The sequence below is a fragment of the Amblyomma mixtum genome, chromosome 3 (assembly GCF_055824585.1).
Source record: "Amblyomma mixtum isolate Tamu chromosome 3, ASM5582458v1, whole genome shotgun sequence".
Lineage (NCBI taxonomy): Eukaryota > Metazoa > Arthropoda > Arachnida > Ixodida > Ixodidae > Amblyomma > Amblyomma mixtum.
Window position 1 is genome coordinate 272,306,671 of NC_143014.1, and position 23,621 is coordinate 272,330,291.

The 23,621-nt window shown below is 46.2% G+C and overlaps 1 protein-coding gene across 7 annotated transcripts in view; it reads left to right on the top strand.

Annotated features, from left to right (window-relative positions):
* The window catches only part of LOC149354857 (phosphatidylcholine:ceramide cholinephosphotransferase 2-like), a 223,544-nt gene extending 209,857 nt beyond the window's left edge, over nucleotides 1-13,687 (top strand). For all 7 annotated transcript variants that reach the window (XM_089583508.1, XM_089583509.1, XM_089583510.1 and 4 more), the window contains 2 exons: nucleotides 5,973-6,135; nucleotides 11,925-13,687. In XM_089583508.1, the coding sequence (XP_089439634.1) occupies nucleotides 5,973-6,122 (150 nt within the window). In that variant the 3' untranslated portion in view covers nucleotides 6,123-6,135; nucleotides 11,925-13,687. The remainder of the gene's footprint in view (nucleotides 1-5,972; nucleotides 6,136-11,924) is intronic.
* Nucleotides 13,688-23,621: the final 9,934 nt, after the last annotated feature.

Consider the following 23,621-nt stretch of genomic DNA (forward strand, 5'->3'; position numbering starts at 1 on the left):
TCGCTGACAGAAATGACAAGCACGACACCAGTTGAAAATGGCTCCTGCGACGCACAAACCGATGAGCATTTCCGACGAGTTTTCCTTCCTCCATGACGATGAGCAAACGTGCTCCCATGGTTGCCAGCAATTAGTGAGCTTCCACATCGTATAATGACGATTACAATTGGCAGCTATGGAGCAGTTTCGGTTTGTACCCGAATCCAACGCGCATGTGATTTTAAGACTTACTTTCCCCGAAAAAAGGTGCGCGTTGGAATTGGGTAAATACGGGATATGGTTCAGCAAGGCTGTCTTTCTTGAAACGACTTGACGCGGTACACAATTTAGGTTTGCATGTTTCAACTGGTGCATACAGGACTTCACCCATAAACATTCTCTTTGTAGAAACTAATGAACCACCACTCGCAGACAGAAGAGGCATGCTCACACGCTCATACATTCCAAAAATACGTTCCCTACCAAAACATATCGCTTACCCTGTAGTACAAAGTAGAGCACTGCACGGGCCACAATCTGAGGCCCAAGCCCGGCCCGGGCCCGACACCTTAAGCCCGAGCCCGGCCCAGGCCCGCGGCTTCAAGCCCAGGCCCGCTAAATTATCGCTGTAGCGAGCCCGGCCCGGACCGTGAATCCCGGAGTGAGGCCCAGCCCGGGCCCGGCCCGGCCCGTATCACAGTAACGCTTGAGGTATACTGCTCACTCTGCGCAAGCAGACTGCGACTAGATCGATAAGGAACTCGCCCACAAAGGTTCTGAAACCACAGTTTGGGTTGAAGAAAGTTGGTTGTTTTTAACCCAGAAGGAAGTGATTAATAGTAGCGCTCGCCAGGCCTGTCTTTTGGACAGTGATCTCGTGTACGTGCACAAAGATAAACTAGGAAGTTCGGAGAGCCAAATAAAAAGGGCTGCATACGAGCGTAATAGAATACTTTTCATTCCCCCATGATTGTAATCGGTTATATTTTGCCGCCAGTGAAGTATAAACATTAAAGCTGGCTAGCAAGCAGTGGGATGACATTTTTTTAGTGAACGCGATCTCTCAGGTTGAACTTATAGCCGAACTGGTCGCCTTTCAGCAGAAACGAAAAGCTGAAAGGCTTGAGTATTTCGGGGTGTGTATTTGAAGACTATAAGCATCCTAAACTTATATGTTCTTCCCGAATGCATTTCTAATAGTTTATAGGTATGTTTTGGGATGACGAACGATCAATGGCCAATTAAGGCAGGTTGAATTTTACTTTTACTGGTGGACCAAAAGATAACGTGCGAACCACGTGATAACTTATACGGCAGAACAATTGTCATGACAACAAGGCTCTTGAAGAAGCGAGGAGGGATAGATGTGGTTATGAGATGAGATCTACAAACTCTCGCAAGCTTTTGTGGCTACCTAATTTACGAGATCTTCCGGCCAGCTGATCAAAAAGAAAACCAAACGCACTTTAGTTTGTGAATTTTCTCTCATGAGAATGATATAGCTAAAAATAAAAGCTATGTTTTGGGGGCTGTGAGAGGCACCGAAGCAAAGGACTCCGGATCATTTCGACCACCTGGGTTTCTTCAACGAGCAATGATACTACAAAGTACATGGCTGTCATGCTTGCCACCTAAATAAAAATGCGGCCGCCGAGGCTAGGAGCAAACCCTGGTTCACTGGCTCAGTAGTCAAGAAACTTGACCGCTAAGCCACCGCGGCGCGGAAATAGGGAAATAACTAAGTCAATGAATAAAGCTTAGTTTTTTCTCAGCGCGTACTATAACCCATAGCTCATCCGTGTCGCTGCTCCAATGCCGCAGTTGTGTACTTCACTCTGCAATAGTGAATGAATAGTCGGGCATCAGCCGTTTCTGTACAAACCGAAGGCCGGCTCGGGTCCGCAGCTTTAAGCCCGAGCCCGGCCCGGGCCCGCAACTTCAGGCCCGGGCCCGGCCCAGGCCCGGCAAAACAAATCATGTCCCGGGCCCGGGCTTTCGGGCCGGCCCGAGCCTGTGCAGTGCACTAGTACAAAGTGCCCATCTAGAACACTAACAAGAAACCTCAGACTACCAGACCAGTGCTCGTATGATTCATCATCATCATTTATTTTACACTTAAAGGCCTCTGTTGAGGCATTACATAAGGGGGGGATAAAGCAAATACAGTAGAACCCCGCTGTTACGTTCCTCACTGCTGCGTTTTCCCGGCTGTTACATCGTTTTCTTCGGGTCCCGGCATAGCTTCCATAGGATCCAATGTATTGGGAACCCCGCTGTTACGTCGTAGCCGAGGAAACGATCCCGCATGATACATCGCAACCGGGCTCCCCGAACCCAACCGGGCAATGCGCGCCAACCGGCATTTTGATTTTTGACGAGTCTTGGCCAGGCTTGGCTACGGAACTGGCTGCAAGAAGCCGCGCGCGAGTTGGAGAGGCCGCCACTAGATGGCTATCTGCCTCGCACGCCGAACGCCGCGATCTTTATCGTGGGAGGTGGTGAGGAGGAGGCGCGTGGCTGCGGTCGCTTATCAGCGGGTCTTTTCTTTCACTCTTTCTTTTTATCTTTTAACTCTCCTCTATCTGCAAGTGACAGCGGTGGTGGCTCGGCTGGAGCCAGTCGGCAGGGCAGGGCCCGTGCAATTTCCTTTTCATCCTTCTCAGTCGCAACAACATCTTTATTGTGCTTTGATGGCGTGATAGCGTTGAGTAAGCGGAAGGGGCTTTCCCTTGAGGAAAAGCTGGGCGTACTAAACGCAGTCGACAGGCAGCCAGGGCGGCTTACGCGGAGCAGCGCGGCGAGCAGCCTACGAACATTTCAGTGGACGCTGTGCACAACGTCGCTTCAGCGTGGACTGCAGTGAGCGCGTGAACTACACAGCACTGCTGCGTGCGTGCGGTGTGGCCGCACCGCAAAGCGACGCTGACAGCAATGCGGCCTTTGCTATTGAGAAACGCGTTGTTCTTTCCAGCGAGCGAAAGAAACTGCAATCCACCATTCTCGATTTTTTAAAGTCCTAGGGTCAATTTGCGGAAATAAATTGTTTCAAGTCAAAGCTGCACTGTTTTCATTAATTTTCGGTGCTTTCCTCACTGTTGCGTTTTCCCGGCTGTTACGTTTTTTTTTTCCCCGGTCCGGTGAAAAACGTATGAACGGGGTTCTACTGTACAACTGGGAATAACACGCTATTCCCAGTTCTGGAACATCTCTTTGTAGAGATGTTCCAGAATCTCAGTGTATTTTACGCATTACCTGGCATAGCACAAAGAAGAGGCCCACTTCCTCCGTGGTACAATCTTCCTGCAATTTGCGACCTCACTCTTATGCAGTTCCATAAGAAACAAACTCCACAACAACATATCATGCAAGAATGTCTAGCACTCTAAGAAAAATACAGTGGTTTTACGGACTTTTATACTGATGGTTCAAAAGTAGATGTTTACGTAGGAAGCGCAGTGGTGTGAGGGAATTCGGAGGACACAGTACGACTTCCAAAGTGCGCATCCATCTTCACTGCAGAATGTTACGTAGTCTGTGTGGCCGCAGAAAAAATAGTAAACAAGAACATCATAAACAGTATTATTTACGCAGGCTCAAGTGTACTTACAGCTCTCCACTCTAGAAATGCAATCAGTCTTATACTTGGCAGTCATACACAACATAGTAACAGCCACAGCTCGAGGACAAAACATTAAACTCTGCTGCTTCCCAAGTCGTGTTGGAATAAAAGGCAACGAGAGAGCAGATTTATGCGCTGCTCAAGCTCGTGGCAAGGAAATAAAGAAAGTAAATATGCCCTTGAAGGATTGCACAAACATAGTACAACAGAAATTAAGGAAAAAATGGCAGTCGGCTTGGAACATTGAAATAAATAATAAACTGCACTTGGTAAAGACAGTATTAGGTGAATGGCAGTCATATGTGCACCAGGAACGTTTCAAGGGAGCGATTTTCTGCAGTCTCCGAATAGGCCACACACACCTTTCACACAACTTCCTGTTAACAAAACAAGACTAACCTGTTTGAAGATTGTGGAGATGAGATGAACTTGCAATAATCACATTTTATTCTCTTGTGTGAAACTGGAAAAACTAAGAATACAATACTTTACGTAATTTTATAATCAGTGCATTCCTTTTCATCCAACTCTGCTGTTAGGTGATAATGCAATTGTTAACATACCTTCTGTTTTTAGCTTTTTAAAAAAAGTAGGCGTTCTTGAAAAACTGTAAATTTTGATCCACATGTTCTCTTTATTATATGATACACCTCAGCCACTTTCTCATTCCTGAAAAGAAGGCTGAGGTCTTTTATTTGTTTGGTTGGGAGCCTCGAGATCTTTGCCCAGCTAAGGATAGGCGCTGAGGCTACCTCACTTCTTTAAAGCTTTTACCATTAGCCATTTCTAAATTTCATTTCCTTTGATATTACTAGGTAGCACAAACTTTTTAGGCCCTATACACCACCGATCACTTTCCACATTTTTGTAAAATTCCCCAGAAAACTTTTTCTATACCTTCTGCTTGGCGCATGATGGCCTTAGCTGCCTATGTGCCATTAAACTAAACACAGCACAGCATACGTTCTGATTGTTTGAAGTAAGTTGTTAGCCAGCTATTTCTCAAGTAACGTGTGATATGTGGGAAAGCTCAATTGTGGAATTCCGCATGAGGTCCGAGCCTAGGAGCGTCCGAATGCAATTGGTACACATGATGAATGACGGAGAAGATTACGAAAAAGGCGCCTCTGTGCTGTTTTTCTGACGCTTTAAACCCGATCTTTGGATGGTTCACCCAGGTGTGGAGGTTCTACCATGGTCAGGTTTATGAGTCAATGCTGTATTCGACCGCTGCCAAATATTTGGTTATTTTCGGTTAATTTCCCAAGTCGAGTATGAACTGAACAACAAACATATTTGATTCATATTCAAAATTTCGATTGTCTACATACCCCTGAAGACAAGTTTACTGCATTTGATATCGTCTGTATTAAGCACGGATATATTTATTTATTTCTTATCTCGAACAGTCAGAACATCCCCTTCAAAATCCCATGCCATAGTATAGCACTACTGAACGTATTTACAGAACTCCCGTTCAGTAGAACATTTGATTATCAAATGGACATTTGATTATCAAGTTGCACGTGCCCTAATAGCCTTCCGCGATGACTTTTTGCACGCGGCCTTGGTCACCTGCTGGCAGTGCTAGCTAATGTGAAAACGCTGTAAAACTGTGTGACGTGAGAAATGTGGTGAGTGGCTAGGGGTAGCTTTTGCTCTGGTGGTTCCATTTCCATGCGACACTGCTGCCATGTGGGGAAGCCAGCGTTCAGCGCACAGTTTGTCTTGAAATGAAGCTAAAGTAGCTGACTGAAGGCTACTGGTGGCTCTTGCCAGGCCTGCTTCGTCGCTTTGCTGCTGAAGGCGTTGCAGACACCAGCTGTAGCTTAATCTAGAGCCCTAACAGGGACATTTTCCTTTTGAAAATGGTGACTAAAATGGTCATTTAGTACCCATACTGCCATCTGTCGGCAAGCCAACAAAATACTTTGGACTTGCCTTATACCAGACATAAAGTGCCAGAAAACATGCAAGCTGGTCTCGTCATGAGCCAGAAATGACGGTCGGCATATGGCAGCCTGGCTTGTCCAAGTTCGCTAGGGGGTTAAATAAAGATTGTGTTTATATTGTCTCGGTAGCAACATTAGACCCCATATGAGAAGCAGTGGCTAAGTACGGCTTCAGTGTGAAGCAGTCTAAGCTAGGTGATACCCAGCTAGCGGTGTGCTGCCTTTATATCAGCGGGCAGCACGTTGCTGCAGAAAGCACATCCCTAGCGGTGGTACACCGTATTCTGACTTCTAGGTTGTAGATAATCATATTGTCATGTGTTATATCAAGTTATTTTGCGATCCCGTTCAATGTGGGATCTGCTGTTGTGCCATTAGTGTCCGATTTGCATCCATGCCTCATGGTTTTCTCTTGCTCGCAGGTTGCATCGCAGAATAACTACCTGTCACGTTCATGGTGGTTCCCGCTGTTCAGCTACTTTGAGAAGAATGTAGGCGGTGTGGTTCCACGCCAATACGAGTGGCCGCTGCCGTGGCCCCGAAGGTGGTTGCCACGCACTCGGATATCCTAGCACCGTACACAGGGTAGGCAGTTGTTAATTGCAGTAACTTTACGGAAACATCTGTGCTGTGAGGTGTGCTGTAGGGCACAGTTCTGGGCAAAGGGTCCTTGAAACATCGTCTCTTGAACCTGCAAAATGTGTCTAAGAGATGGGGCTGTTTCAAGAGCTAAAAAAGAAAATTCAAGGGGTCTGAGCAAGGGTGAGCTCAAGTGTGTGAAGCATAGCTCTCACTAAATGAAAGAAGTCATTTAGGATTGATTGCTGAGTGATTGAAAGTCCTTTACTTTGAGAGGAAGGCACAAGGCCACTGTGGGGGGAAATGGGGAAAGAACATTAGTTACATTTGAAGCCCCGGTCAGTGTGTTGTCCATTTTGCTATTGCTGAACCCAATCAGAAGGACTAGTCGATCAGAAGAGCTTTAGTCGGCACCCCTACACCGCCCTGATCAGGCCGCTTTAGTTTTTTTTTACATGCCATATAAATGCGTGTAAGGGCCGCCCCCTGTTTTCCCAAAGGAAATATTTTTAAGAAAGATCCGTGTAAGGGCTGCACCGGTACTTTCCACGACCTATGCGGGAATAGCCTTCTAAGTGCATGCGCTGTGGCCTCCGCGATTAGCTCTGGCTGTGGGCAGCGGTGCGCTTGACCACGGAGGCCATGCACGCGCACAGGAGCTTCCAGGTGCCGCCCACGGCTCATCATCAACGTAGCCAATTTTTTCCTCCTCCGTGAGCTCCCGCTATCCATATCAGCATCAGTACACCAGCTGCACCTTTTTTGTGGCTGTCAAAGGCACTGGAGTTGTGGTTGCATGTGAGTTCACCGTAGTTGTGGCTTTCATGTTCTGCCACCGAGCGTTGCAATTTTAGCACGATGGGCTAACACCTTAATAGCTACACAGCTGAGAGTTTGCTCTCATACACAGCAAGCATGCGGTGGGCAGGAAATTGTATGTGGCCGAAAAGTGCATCCGACGATGGTGCAACCAAAAGGATGCATTGAGGAATACAAGCTGCAGAAAGCGTGCTTTCCGAGGCAAGCCGTGCAAGTTTCCCGAACTGGAATAGCTACTCTGCTATGTGATGGAAGTGCAGAAAAACTATGCATTGACAGCAGACATGTTGCACGGCTTCTTGTGGGATGAGCGTGCACCAGAGCACAGCACCAGCTCAGAGTCGCAAGACTTCGCGAGTGACGATCGAACATAGAATAAATGCCGCTCATTCCCTCATTGGTGTTTTTACTTAAAAAAGATTTTTTTTTTTTTTTTTTGCACATCGCGTGTATGGGCCGTACACCGAAAATTGGCCCTCGAATCTGGAAAAAAAAAAGTGCAGCCCTTGCACGCGTTTATATGGTGTATTGTGGCAACTTGCCTTCCTAGTACAGTGAAGCAAGGTGCACTGCAGGCAACAAAGGAAAATGTGGAAAGGGTTCTTTTTAATGCTAGTTGCAGTGACCCACTGCATGGGAAGCACAAGTTGAATGTGCTACATCTTTGGAGTCACCATTCATGGTGTCCAGTATCCATTTCTTGCTTATTCACAACCAGCCACTCGTCATTAGTCAGCTTATGACAAGGCATAGCAAGATGTGTTCAGGCCTTGAGTGAAAACCAGCTGCAGATCATCAGACTTTTTCAAACTTGCACCGTTTTTGTCTTGTCTTTTTACCACTGCAAAGAATTTCTTGAATTCTTTGCAACTGCACTGTAATCTTCATTAAAGCAGTTTGAAACTTGGCGTGGTTATTGCCATTTTATTGCGAATGCATAGTATAACCTCTTTTAAGATGTACTCTGCATTAAAATAGGAACTGCGGCTATTTTCTGGGATCGTGCTTCTTAGATAGGGCCATGTATTAAGACAGCAATAATTGACTACCATATTTACGCGATTGTAAGTCGACCCCCCCCCCCCCCCCTCTCCTGTATATTGTATATACTGTTTTTATATATAGCGTTCATTGATTACAAGAAATCATTTGACTCAGTGGAAACCTCAGCAGTCATGCAGGCATTGCGGATTCAGGATGTAGAAGAGTCTTACTGGAAGATATCTATAACAACTGCTCAGCTACCATAGTCCTTAATAAAGGCAGCAATAAAATTCGTATAGAAGGGGTGTTAGGGAAGGAGACACAATCTTGCCAACGCTATTCACCGCCTGTTTACAGGAGGTTTTCCGAGGCCTGAAGTGGGAACAGTTGGGGATAAAGAGTTAATGGAGAATACCTAAGTAATTTGCAGTTCACTGATGACATTGCCTTGCTGTGTCACTCAGGAGATGAGGTGCAAAGCATGATCAATCAGTTAGACAGGCAGAGCAGAACGATGGGGCTAATAATTAACATGCAGAAAACCAAAGTAATGTTCAACAGCCTAGCAAGGGAACAGCAGTTCACATTTGGTAGTGAGGTGCTGGAAGTAGTAAGAGAATATGTCTACTTAGGGCAGGTAGTGGCCACTGATCTGGATGGTGAGAGGAGAATAACTAGAAGAATAAGAATGGGGTGGAGCGCATATGGCAGGGTCTCTCAGATCATTAATGGCAGTTTACCAATATCCCTCAAGAGAAAAGTATACAACAGCTGCATCTTACCGGTACTCGCCTACGGGGCAGAAACGTGGGGGCTAACGAAAAGGGTTCAGCTTAAGTTAAGGACAACGCAGCGAGCTATGGAAAGAGAAATGATAGGTGTGACGTTAAGAGATCGAGAGCAGGCAGTATGGGTGAGGGAACAAATGCGTGTTAATGACATCCTAGTCGAAATCAAGAGAAAGAAATGGGCTTGGGCTGGGCATGTAATGCGAAAGCAAGATAGCCGCTGGTCCTTAAGGGTAATGGAGTGGATTCCAAGAGTAGGCAAGCGCAGCAGGGTGTGGCTGAAAGTTAGGTGGGCGGATGAGATTAAGAAGTTTGCGGGGATACGGTGGCCACAGCTGGCAAAGGACAGGGTTAATGGAGAGACATGGGAGAGGCTTTGTTTCTTCAGCATAAAGAACGCCAGCCGCCTGAACATAACCATTAATGAGTGCTGAGTACTTACCGGACCCGGAACACTCATGACAATTGACGAAGCGCAACTGTAAAAAATGGCTGAGGCTTAGCTAAGGTTAAGCCTAGTCAGATGCGAAGCATATTGATGGCTAGGCTTGGTAATACATGGCTTTCCTTGGTTGACGTTCATCCCGCTCTTCATCGGTCTCTGTGGCACGCTCGCTGAAGCTTTCGCTTCTCGTTCAAATCAGCCCTGCTTCTAGGCGGCGTCCCAACACCTGGCCGCCTCGTAAGTGCCCGGAGAACGAGGCAAGCTCAGCTTTATACCGCTGCTGTAGCGTCACGTGGTCAGCTGCAGTGCCTCTGATGTGGAGCCTCCACCGTCGCGGCCGACCGCGCGAGCCGGCAGCCCATCTCTCCTCTGCTGTGACGTCATGTTGTCACGTGGTGTCACGTGGTCACGTGGTCAATGGTAGCTCCACCGCCGCGCTCGATGGGCTGTAGTGTAGCTCTTGTAATATGCTTCGCATAAAACTGGTAAATTGTGGCCGGCAGTCAAGTTGAATACATCAAACAGAGCCAGAGGGAAACTGTGCTCAAGCGATGTCGGCTCTTCTGTCAGCTACCAACACTCCCCAGAAAAGCTGTCGTTCCAAGTGGCGATGCCGCCATGACTGGAACAATGGCCCTTCCATCAGCTTTCGAGATCCCCATGAGTGCTGAGTACACAGTAAAGGTAAAAAAATAAAGATTCTTCTGAACAAGCACACAAAATAGCCGAATGCTCCTGGGTAGAGCCGTAGAGAAAACATAAAATTGTAACCACACCGTAGTGCTCCCGATATCTCGTTTGTCTTGCTTTTATTGATGGTACTGTGCTTTGGTTCGGATTGTAAGTCGTTCCCCATCTTTGGATTTTCAAATAGAAAAAGAATAGGTCGTTATACTATCGTGTAAATACAGTGCTTCACATAATTGAAGGAATAAAGGCACCAGTTTTTGGTTGAAGCTTTTTTTTTGCTTGAAATGGTGTGCAAGACATTGCTATACATAGATCACCATGTATAATTTGCATGACCTGTTAAATTAAGGAATTTAATTTTTCCTCTCATTCTGTTTAACTTTTAACGACTGAAAGATGGCTGTGATGTCAGAGTTGACTTTGAATCACGTGAGGCATAAAATAACTGCAATATAATCACTGCTTCGTCATTTTAATACACTCTCTTTTGCCAGCCGACTCAAGGGCCAGAATAACATTGAGCTTTGTATCCAGTCACATTTCGTTTTATCCTTCATGTGACCTGAAGTCAACTTTGACATGACAGCCACCATTTGGTTGTTGAGACTGAAACTTGAATAACACTTGAAGAAAATTCCAAAATATTTATCGGGCATAAGTGAACGCCACGTGACAATTTGTCTTGCGCATCATTGCAGAGAAGAAGCACACAAGCAAAATTTTATGTCCATACATGTGTTTAAAAAACACATTGTTAAAATCAATCTAGAGCTCTTTGCTAGTCTGTAGCATGCTTCAGCACCTGTGTAGCCTAGGCACTTAAGGAAAGAATATTCTCGTTTTCCTCCCATGCGCCTATAGACATGATGTAATTGCAAATCATGAACAGTGAAAAATTGCTCCGTAATTATGGTGAGGAAGAGCCACCAGTACTCCAGGAGATGTTGACTTTCTGGCTGCATGTCTGCCTACTTCATACAGCAGGTAGCAGAAGTGTCTATCGACTGAATTGATCCACGTTCAGGCACTCAGCAAATGCAAATGCACATGGCACACCCATTTTTTGCTATTTTCCCTGAGCTTAAAGCTACAAGCTAGTGTACCTCTTGGTGTGCTCTGCTGTTGTGATAAGGTGGTTGCCAACAACGTTTCATTCAAATAAGCAGCATTTATTTGTATTTTACTGGCAGTGTACCACTGTGTCATTTCTCGTACCAAGCCCATGGACGAAAAGAATGAAGCACCATCACGCAGACATCCTGAAATTGTCTCTCTGCAGATAGCACGAATGGACGTGCTGTGTGCAGACATTAGCAGAGCTGCGAGCCGCCAGGTGACACAGCCTAGCATTTCATTCCTCTGCTTTAGTGCATTTTGTGCAGAAAAACATATTTAGAATGAAAGTCGACAAATAGTTGTGCCCTCATCTTGGCTACCAGCTCATTTTAAATACAGGTCGAGCTAAGTGGCACAGTTTCATTAGTTCAGGTAGACCAAAGTGCAGCAGTTCCATTGTAATGGAACTCATTTCAGTTTCACAGTAAAACATTTACAGTAGGCTTTGTAAACAATAAAATATACTTTCATTGTAGGAGAGAATTTTATTACCCCATGTTGATTAATATGCTTGGACACAGTTGCTAATGGCATCCAGACGCACTGTACACTGCTGAAAAGTTCCCAGACACACCCACACTGGCTTGGCTTGGGGGGTATTGTGGTACAACATGTGCAGAGCACTTAGTTACAAATAAAAATAACTGAGTGTAACATCAGTGTGATAAGTGTGCATTTAGCCTCCATGGGAATTGTCTCACAACAAGGCCTTGTAATGCACACAGGACTATGCACAGGAATGCACAGGACTATGAAGGAGTCCCAGACCCACTCTTGCCAATGCCCTCCTACATTTTCATCAACTTCTTCCGGGCTCCTTTCAGATGTTTGCCCTACTGGGTGGTGGCTGAAGTGTGTCATGAGCCCTTGTCTTTTATCTTACATTTTATTTTATTTTTCACGCTGATGCAGCATTGCTGATTATTAAGATATGCCACACTGCTCTTGTGCAGGTTAGGACAAGCAGCAGGGCATACGAATCTACCATGGTGTGAAGGACAGCTGGGGACAGTGCTCAAGACCCCCCAAGGAGGCATGTGTGTGCACGTCGAATCTCCTCATGGCCAGCTGTCTCCTCCACGCTCCATGCGCAGTGCTTCTCATGTCACTGGCAGCAGGCTTGAAGAAGCGTGCCGCTTTCTCTTGTGTGTGCCTCTCTCCTGATCTGCTACTTTCATAAACAGTCAGATGCAACCAAGGAAACAATAGACTGATCCAAGTGCGCTGTCAACCACCATTGTTCTTTTTCTCTGTCGGCTGCTGTGTGGGACATGTTCATTGCCTGCCCCCAAACGACGGCTACTTACCTTGTCGTCCTCTACAAGTTTCATCTCTGGAAACATCAATGTGCTTTGCTCCCCCCACCCGTGTTACTGCACTATTTGCCAGTTTGTGAGACTTGCAAATTGTCACTGTTGCTTTTAGTACCTTACCATGCTGACTGTCTTGTGTGCCTTTCTTTCTTTGATTGTTGTGTACATAGTGCTTTTAAGCTTCAGGAGTCTTTGTTCCTTTCTCACTGAAACTTTCTTTCTGAGTGTATGTGCATGTACAGTTGCTCTTAATAGCGCGAGAGGTGGGCTAAAGGCTGAACAACAGTTTGAAAGTTTCAAAGAAACAGAACTTTCAGAAGCACATCATGTTTTTGCCAAATTTTAACATATTAGAGCCTCTTTTTTTCTCCACAAGTGTCTGTGTTTTTACCATGCCTCGTGCAAAATTTTTCAGCTCGCTATTGCGGTGCAATTATAACACTGAAGCCCCATTCCAGGCATTATTTGCTTTCTCTATACACATCACAATTACATGCACGTAGGCAGGCAAAAAAAATTGGTGCCAATATGGCCTCAACAAGGTCCTCCTGTTGTCAAGGCTAGGATGATGTGCAGGGCATTAAACAAAAAAATATGGGCAACTTTTTGTTTTGCTTGCGGTGATTTCTAATGCCTATTGAACCATTGCACAGTACTGAATTAAATTGTTGACTGTCATTTCACTTTGAAGTGAAAACATTTTCAACCATTTTGAATCAGTGAATCATGAGTTTACAGTAATTTGAGGTGGTGCTGACGTAAAACTGAGTGGTTGATCAGTCTTGGAAGTATTCGTAACTGTGGAAAGCACATTTGCAGAAGGAAGACATGCAAGCATTGACTGGCTGACTGCCTTGAAGTGGCATCTTGCTTTAAACTGTTGGTGTAACCACAACCTGTCAGTTTTATTCACCTGTACATACTTTTCTTGAGCGTCCTCAAATGTGAGCCACAAGTGTGTTGGTGTTAAGCCTTATGCACTGATTTCCTGCAGGTTGTGCTTGACATAAAAGATGCCTTAATGTTGTTTCTTCCCTATAATATAACAATTGGATGTGCCATCCCATATTCTTTTCTAATGCTTTATCTTGGTTTTCTTGTACTGTGTGCCTGTAGGTTCATGTGTGTATGTTGCTGTTCTGTCGCCTTAACATGAGCAATCGGTCAAGGCTTTCTGCAGGTGGCTTTGATGCAACAGCAAGACTAAAGACAAAAAACAAAGCCAAAGTTCATGGCTTTTCAGTCATGATGCTGCACAATACAAAAAAATTGCGCAAATCAATATTTGTCTCTGTCTGTGATAACCAGAGCAAACGTTATGCAGGTCCTTGCGATTGCTGTGTGTATAATAAAAAAAAAGACCGTGCGTGAAAGTTGCAAATAAATATTTTTCGTGCCCGGCATGATTTTGGTGCAGCGTCTTGTGAGATCACTCAACTAATCTGCGTGCAAGCATTTCCTCCTTTCTAAAAGCCCTCTCAGTACGGAAAGCTATGATGAGTCAGCACAGAAGATGGAACCATGACATATCCTAATGCTGCACACTGATGATGTAGTTGGAAAGGCTCAGTTTAGCTTCTGTACATGCTCAGGCTGAATTACAAGGCACAGCTTTTGCAGTCGGCAGTTCCAAGGTCTCAATAGCCAGCTGTAATTTCCCAGTTTAGTACCGACATTCACTCATGTTTTGTATAGGTGCTATAATTGCTAAAAAAAATGTGCACTATGAAAGGAGCCATCATGTCCCTGTGGCACCTGCTGGCCATTGAACTATTAGTGCAGAGGTCATAGCAATACCGATTTCACACAGGTGTTCTCAACGCCTATTGAGCCAACGGCCAGCAAGGCCCATCCAGATCCAGATGCACCGGTGCCACATGGCAAATTTCAATGGTCATTGAGTAGCGAGCATGTGATCGGACAGATGTAGCAAGGGGTCGGTAGCAACATTGAGTAAACATACAAAGTCAGGTGGACTAAAACGAGACAAATGTTGGAACAAGTGCTTTTTTTTAATTGAAAGTTTGTTTGGAAAAAGCTATTCAAAGTACTTCACGGTTCGGTACAATCCAGAGAGAGCAATGGTGAGGCAACAATGGCAAAATGCAACCCTCGTCTCAGAAGCATTCATTTTTCTGCAGCTAAGCTGCCACATACCGGTGACTGTATTTGTTGCGTTCATAGCTACAATCGTTTCAGCACTTGTGTAGCGTCTTGGTCATGGTTGTCGCAAAACTCGCTAGAGATGAAAATGAGTGAAATTCAACGATACACTGCGCAACATGAACAGGGTTGTTTTGTTTCCATCTTATCACCAGACTATCGAGAGGCTGTAGCTTTTACTACCGAAAAAAAAAACCTTAGAACTAGTTAATGTTGCCTAAAATTTTGTAATCAAATTAGAGAGGGAATATAGTTTTTTCCAGTTTTTGTCTTGTTTTTCTCAACATATGGTGAGATTCCAACCGCCATTCGCGAACCCACATGTCAATGCCCATCGAGTTAAAGGGTCTGTAACGACGACGTGCCGACGCGGTAGCGGCAGTGCTATAGCGAGCGAGCGCTGCTGGTGGCTCTGGATCTCCTACTGTGGGTATGTGCCACTCCATTTGAGGCCAACAACTACCGCCGACGGGCAGACAAACTCCGTTGCGACCAATAAGCCCCTTTGCAAGTGGCAGAGGTTGCATGTAATCCTTTCCTAGAGCTGCGCAGTGGAACTTTAACATCCGAAATGCCGAATGAGCACCCAGGCGCCCCAGCCCAGCGGGACCAGGCTCTCTTCAGTGGGGCCGGCGACGCTGAAGTCGAGAACTGGCTGGCTTCTTACTAGCGGGTCAGCGCGCACAACCGCTGAGACGACACCATGAAACTAAGAAACGTCATCTTTTACCTCGCTGGCATCGTAAACCTCTGGCTCTGCAACCACGAAGCAGATATTGCCACCTGGTCGACGTTCAAAACTAGCTTCACCGAGGTATTTGGCCGTCCTGAGGTGCGCAAGCTGCGCACCGAACAGCGCTTGCGAGCTGGGCGAGACATCCACCAGCTACACTGACGACTAGTGGATCTCAGCAAGCGCTTGAACGCGGATGCAGGAGGCCGATAAGATAAACAAATATCATGGAAGCGATCGATGAGGATGCCTTCCAAAGTGCATCTAGCCAAGCAGCCAGACACCGTGGCATCCGTCATCAGCTTTGCCAGAGCTACGAGGAGCTACGCCAGCAACGCTCCTCACTCGCCGCATTGTAAGGTAGGCCGAGATCCTGTTCGCTGATGCTGTGGTCGCAGGCGGGCCACAGCTCATGCAATATATTAAGCAGCTCTTTCGAGAAGAGGTCGCACGTCAACTGGCACTCGTATGGAGTTCCGGACCCTACACCAGCGCTCCCCGGCCCTTCAGCAGACGATCCAAGCCCAGATCGCGGATGCCCTAGCTGCCACTCCTGCCTCGGCAAGCTGTGGCTGCCCCTATTACGTACGCCGCCGTTCTGGCTAGACCACAGTCCCACCTCTGGCCCTTTTCAAGACGCTCCGCCGCCTTTGGTGTCCCGGTCTGTTTTCTCGTACCGGGCTCCCATGACACAACTGCCACCTCAGTTCGCGCCAGCGATCCCTCACTACGGTCGTCCGTGGCGCATGCGCGACAATAGATAGATTTGCGTTGCCTACGGCATTACTGGACATGTGGCCCGCCACTGTCGCAGTCCTTCTTCGCCTGCTGACGTCTTGCCGCCATCTGCGTACGGGTCTTAGGCGCAGAAACATCGCGTACAAGCTGGCCCACTGCCTTCTCAACTGACCGCGCCTGACTGCCATCTCTCGCCGCTCCCCATCTGCGCGGCGCCATTCCATCTCCGCTATGCGCCGTCGCGCCAGTCCTCTAGAAACTGAAAACTAGTGAGCGCAGTCCCCAAGGCAAGAGCTGCGTCCGCTGCGAAATCTACAAGGCCTTCAATTCCACCCACAGACGTCACTGATGTTTTTGTAGGACGTGTGCCCTCGTGGACACCGGGGCTGTTGTGTCAATTATGGACGCGAAACTCTGCCGACGCCTCAAGAAAGTTATGACCATAGGCGTGCATAGGCTTCTCCATTAGGGGCAGCCATGTCCCTCGGTGAAAACGGAGCTCAAGAATGAGGAATGGTTATAAAATTTCAATGTGATGTAATTGCAAAATATACAAAATATTATTCAGCAGTAGTCTGTCATCTGTAATATCGGCAGAGGTGACAGTCCTTGCGCCGCTGAGGCATTAATATATAACGCGCTTCGAGAGGAATTTCCATTTTCTAAACCACAGAAAATATGGCACATCTGTTTTTTAATTTCAAAAATAAACCTGAAAAATAAAAGTTTTTTTCCGTTTCTTTTCAGACGAGAAAAAATGGAAAGAAACATCAAAAATTTCACAATGCAAATTTAAGGTTTTATGATTGCTTACTTTTAGTTTAGGTTTTTGTTTTTGCTTTGAAAACCCTTACAGCGTGCATCGTTAAACGATTGGAGAGCAGTCGTCATCGCCGGTGCCAGGTAGTGCTTTAAACGTTCGGGCTGCGAGTACCCGGGTTGAAGGCCAGGTCACACACTGTTAGCAAAAAATCACCCAAAAGGGAGTAAATGGCTTGTCTTCTAATGCACACCCAAAAAGGTTTTTTTACTCCATATGTATGGTGTTTTTTATTTACTCCCTTAAATAAGGGAGTTATTAAGGAGTGAAAAGGGAGTAAATTTTCTACTCCCTTATAGAAATGGAGCCCGAAAATGGCGTGATGTTTATAGTTTATCTATCCTCATTCAGGCTCATTCTTACAGTGACAGCGGTGGAAACGGGCAGTAGCTCTGCGGGCCGCCGGAAACCCAACTTGGGAAACTGCGCTGCCCTAATGTAACTCCTCGTCCCGCATTCTATTCGCCGTCTGCAAGCCCAGCGGCGGCGTAGGCGGTAGGAGTCGTCTGCTTGTCGTCTCTCTTTGCTGTACGAGCTCGTTTGGTTGGCAGTGTTTGTAGATAAAGGGATGTAACATTATAATCAATAGTTCAAAACTGAGAATGAGTCACTGGGTAGTTTTCACGGTCATGCACCACGCTATATTTGACTAAAAACCAGAGCAGAAAAGTTGAAAACACCCCTGATGGTAGTTCGGAATGGCAGTGTTTGCTTCCATATTCACTTCATTAAGGCTTGGCTTTTCAATATGACTGAGGAAAAATGTAGCCTCATGAGCTCAATCAAGAGCTCAGGGTTGACACTTAGATATGTTCTATCACAGTTCTATGTTCATGAAACACATAATCTGCTGCAATACATAGCGAGGACCACACTGAAAAAAGCCTGTGAGAATTACGCCTAATCGGGGGCTGTAACGGGGTGGCGACACAAAGGAAAGTTAGGTATGGTTAGAGCACTGGAGGCTTCACAGGAGCAATTCAATTATGTACCGTACTGTAGCGGAAAACGGCGACAAGCCGATATGTTGTGCCGCGGCAGGCGCCCGGGAAGGAGCAGATGCGAACGGAGATACAGCGACGATGGTAACCAAGTGGTCTTCACTCACCGTCATTATCAGACGACTGACCAGAAGCAGACGAGACGCTAGGTGGCGGGGCGGATTGCAAAAAATGGTGTTTTTTTACTCCATTTCGGCACTGGTGGAGTATTTGGCACAATTAACTTCCTTTCTAGACTGGAGTAAATGCTGGTAAATCCTCATTTTAACTCCATTATTCCTTCATGGGAGTAAAATGGAGGACAGTCCACCTTTTTACTCCCCACTAATGGAGTAAATGTTTTCACAAATAGAGTAAAAAGGATGGCCGCCACCATTTTTACTTCCTTTTGGGTATATTTTTGTTTACAGTGCATATAAGATCCAGGCTTGACTTAAAAACACACTAATACTTGAACTCACGGCTGAAGTAGAACAAAATGGCTGAAAATTTTACAGCGCTACACACATGGCATAAATAACATAGGCTGCTGTGCACGTAAGCAGTTTTAGCCAAATACAAGCCTAGCTTCTTGATTTCCAACGTAGCAGAGTACAGGACATCCACAGGAATTTGGTCCAGGACAGGGGTCTTCAGCGAAGCATGTGGCCCCATCTACCTGGTGGCAAGGCCTTTGCACCAACCAGTCGCTAACTCGTCTGGCTTGCCGACTGCTGCATGGTCACGTGTCAGAAACGTCCATACAAGGATTCGCAACAGAGTGGAACGCGTTCGAAAGCTTGTGTATGTGCAGTCGAACCTAGCTGTGGACACAGCTTCGATCCATGCTGCTGCGTGTAGTGCCGCATTCAGCGACAGTGACTCTGAGTGCAATATGGAGTCACTTATAGATCAGTTTTCATTTTCCCTTTCTCAGTGCAATAGAACAAGAAGTTCGTTCCACAAATATGATATTTATATCTCCATATTCTCCTGAAGTACAAATCTTTATTTCTCTTCTCGGTGCAATAGAACAAGTTCGTTTCACAATATGACATCTACAGTCGAACCTGGTTATAACGAAACCGTTATAACGAAATAATGGCTATAGCGAAGAAATGACGCTTCTCCTTAGAATCTCGGTCAGCACAGGCTATATCAAAACTACGGCTATAACGAAGTAATCGTTGGGCCCCTTCAGCTTCGTTACAGCGAGGTTCAAATAAATATTCGCATATTCGACTGCATATTCGACTGAACTTCGGAGCATTATTATTGATCGTTGTGCTGAGCACTCCGCTGTCGTCGACTGCGAGCCGCAATTACCTTCTATGCCTTGCCAACCGCCTCCTCGGCCGAACATTCTCCAGAGTACCAGGCCAAAGTACATCTTTCTCACGATGTCTAACTCCCTGCAAACTCCTCCGTCCTTGTATCCCTGCGGCAGCAGCTCGCCACAGAGAACTTTTCGTCCAACGACATAGAAATCAAGCCGGGACAGCCCATCCGGACGTACTTTACCTTTATACGGATGTTGCACAACATTGATCTGGTCTGGCAGCGACAGCTTTCTTCATCTTTGATCACGACGGCAGCTCAACGCTCCTCATCCCTACCACCTCAAGAACTGTGGCGGTGGAGTTCACAGCCATCGTTCATGCCTTTACTTACGTCTTGAATCTCTATATACCGGACACCCTGAAATTCGTCGTATTCGCATCCACACAGATTCTCCAGAAGCCACTTCCTCTCTGCTTCCCTGGTCATCTTCCTTCGCAGTGCGCGCAGTCCCTCCTCACCAACAATTTTATCCAGTGAGTCATCTGGATCCCAAGTCATGCAGGCATCTCAGGAAATGAACGAGTGCACCTCAGGGCACGCGACGTATATTGATCAATTCTCCGCTGCACACGCCTTCCCCTGCTTCTGTTCTTCCACCCACGCTGCAAGACTGCTACTAAAGCCCCTCCATGACTTTTTTGCCGACCAGGTTAGCGACATTGGAGGGGCTTTACCTGCTACGACTTGTGTACAGGCTGTAAAGGCAGTCAAACTTCGTTCTGTTGCTGCCTTTCCAAAACCTACCTTCATCAAAGATCTATGGAGCTCCCTTGGTCTGTGTTCGTACTTTCGCCGGTTTATTCGCAACCTTGCTTTCATTGCTGCGCCTTTAACACAGCTAATATCCGGAAGTTCCGATTTATCGCTATGGTCTCCAGCGTGCAAGACGTCTACAAAACCTTGCGCTGCCTCCTCACCACGCCGCCCATACTGTGCCATTCCCTTGCCAAATTCCGCCCTTACCTCTATGGCCGCCCTATTCCCGTTGTTACGGACCACCATGCGCTTTGTTGGCTGTCCTCCTTGAAAGACCCGTATAACGTTAGCGTAATAGCGTACCTAACGGAAATTACGTTAGCGTGCAGCACGCGACTTATCCCCAAAAACAGTTATAGAATAGCGTTCTGAAAACGTTAAACGCGATCTGCTTTACATGGAGGCAAAAGGTACTTCTAAAATTGTCGCCACTGCCGCTAACTTGCGAAAATATGATATTTAAGAGTCTTCTAAGCCAATTATTACAGCAGCGCTTATTTTCGCCAGCAAAATGACCCAGAAAATAAAATAAAGTGAAATAAAAAAATGTGTATCAGTAGCGCCCTCTAACCAAATAAATGTTAACTACAAACCGTTCGAGTAAGAATATCGTCCATCACATGGCACCTAGTGCTCAAAAAAACTTTTGTAAATTTAATCTAAATTGTTGTGTTACATCATTTAAGTACATAAAACACCGCGACAAAGCTCGGAAATCTATTTCTGCTTCGTTCCAGGCGTTTGTGTTAACGACGCCCGGACAGCCGCGCAAGCGAAAACGGCGACGTCGGCGACATTCGCACTGCAGCAGTGTCATTGGCGTCATGTCGAGTGGTCTTTCTTGGAGTGATCTTTTCTTGGAGTCTTTATACTAAGCACTAGCACTGCAGCATATTATGTTGTCCCTAGCCCAATGCACTGTGATTTCTTCTGTACGAGTCAAAGGTTGAAAATTTTCGCTGCCTTTCTGTGCGTGTGTTTATTCATAGCCACAGACTGATGTATTTCAATACATGTCAGATCTTTTACTTCCCTGCTATCTACCTGAATCTCTTACAAAGTCGTGTAAAAACCTATATTCAGTCATGTAGCATTTGATTATGTATACTGTACCTACCTTGATACATTTTTTTATGCTCTATATATTCTCTGTGCGCTCATGTCTTCTAGGTTTACATAATGGCGTTTTTTAATTTTGATTTTTAGGATGCCTGTCACTGATACTGCAATGCCACTGATGCCTAAAATCACTTTTTGAACATAGTTTGTCACTGCTGATGTTCTTTTAATAAATTGTTCTTTGTACAAAATCATTTGCGCTTTTCTTTCTCGAGCGAGCGCTCTAAGGAGCTCCTAAGCAGTCGCGCCGCTCGCCACCATGCACCATGCTACATCAACAGACACATCGAAATACAAAAGCGAGTGAGCAGATTCCGTAAGTACTTAGGAAATCAAGCGTGAATGAAGCGCGGGAACAGTTAATCCAAAGTATTTACAAAACTTGGATCGAGCTAGCGGCCGCCAGCACCAAGAACACGCGAGCAACCGGCCGCAACCAGCCGCCTAAACGCGCGCCGCCATATTGGATTTTTGACTGCGTTTACCGCCTCTCCCAGGTGCCGCCACCATCGCCTTCGAAAAAAAAAAAACGTCCCCATTGGCTCTATGAGAGTGTCTTGGCTCCGGGTCAGTGTTGCCAATTTAGCGGTTTTCCGGCTAAATTTAGCGAGTTTTTACACTATTTAGCGGAGGAAAATCCTGTATTGCGGGAGGAGGGTTTTTTAGCGGTTTTTAAGCCTTGATGGCTGTTTTTCTGAGGTTTTGGCAAATCTGCCTTTTATTTCTGAATATTAAAGGTTTCTTAAAATTCTACCCTCTTCTCCGAGAAAATGTCACCATGCCGCTGTGAGCGCATGACGTCACTGAGATGGCTACAGTGGCGAACATTGGAACATGCATTGAATCAATTTCTGCGGCACTTTCGAGCGTAATCCTCGAATATGCCAGGCGAAATGGGACCTGTGAAGCATGTACAGCTGAACATTATCAAATGTAAACTGAGGAAGAGGTTGTCAACAGAGATGGCGAATGCCATCTTGGCTATTCGAGTCGAACTCTGGTGGCAGGGTAAATGCTGCTCAATCTATGAACTGCCACCAAATGTAGTTCAAAAGATCGGCACTAAAAAGATCGGTGTACGCTGGCAGCAGCGCTAGAAGCCCACCTGGACCTGGCACCAGCGGTACGAGTGACAGTCGCTTACTGATGAAGCACACATCTTCCTGAGATTGTACCTCGAGTCAGTCAGGACTCAGCAGTGTCTAGTCAGTACTTTACATTTTTTAAACTTTTTTTAAAAAGTACTTTTTTGAACTTTAGCGTAAAGTACCCAGTCTCTAGTGATTAGTTGGAAAAGAAAAGCTGCTGTCTGTACTTTTATATTATTAGTTATATTTGTTTACACACTAAATAAAATGTACAAAAATGAACTGTTTGTCCCGAAAAATACATTTGGCGGTTTTTAGCGGGGTTTGGGGGTTCCTGTCGCGGGTTTCCTATTTTCGAGTTGGCAACACTGCTCCGGGTTAGATTCCGGCTCTCTGATCGAAAACTACCTAATCTGTGCAGCGGGCATACTTTCGAGGTGATTTAAATACTCAGGTGAGTGACTGGTGGTAAGAAAACATTATTGGATGCACTGGGGTGGGTTTTAGGGGAGTAACGTTTCCTAATTTGTGCAGGCGGCCGAGTTGTAGGCATAGAGAGGCAGAGACACAAATAGCGGAAATACAGTATTGTGCATAAGACTTCAAAAAAAAAAAATTCCAGCCTTAACTGTTAGCTCGTTTGCCGTAAAACTGACGACAGAGCTTGCGCATTGTAGTAGCATTTGTTTTGTAGCAAGTTTTACAACGATACTTTATTCAGCCGCGATACAAAAGTTATCCCAATACCCCAAGTTCTGTGCGCAGTTTTAGTGTAAACGAGCGAGCGGCTGAGGCGAGAAAATTTTTAAGTCTTCACGATAAAGATGCACAATACTCTATATGGTATGCAGTCATTAATTTCGCGTCCGTCAACAAGACGAGTAATCAGTGCGCTGCTTCTGGCGTCTTGCGAACGAAAGGGAAGACCCAGCAGCGTTTTCTTTAGTGTTTTCACGTCGCAGCGTTCAGTCACCACGATCACTCCGTTATTGTTGACGCCGGCAGCGTTCGTTACGGATCAGAGCGCAAAGCTTATTCCTCGCACTGCTTCATTTCACCACTAGCTCTTAACAGGATGGACTTGGCGTCGACCAGCCCGCCGGCATCGCGTGCCGACCACAAGCCCGAGTGGACGACTAGCAAGGAGGCCAAGCTCATCCGTGAGTATTACTACACCAGATGTTTGTGGAACCGAGAGCACCCCGACGATGGCAAAGAGCGCCATCGCTGTCGCTCCCTGAATTATATCGCCGTCTGCTTGGGCAACGAATTTGAACGTAAGTTAGGCGCCGCGGCGTACTTTTGCTTGTCGGGTGGCTGTGGCAAGGTAGATCATGCTGCTGTAGAAGGTCATCACCGTTTCGGCTTAGCATTCCATGGTGCAATAGCCTAGTTTACTCACGTTGTGCTTAAGGCAGTATTCCGACGAGGGACATCGGCTAGGACGGATGTGGAGACAAGGTGCGCGACGTCACCGATCCGCGTCCCTCCAACGAAACGGCGGCGAAACGCAAGATGCGCCCATGTGCTGTGCAATCCACGTTAAAGATTCATAGCCCGTGTGAATACCGCTTAAAGTGATTTGTTCTGGTTTTATAG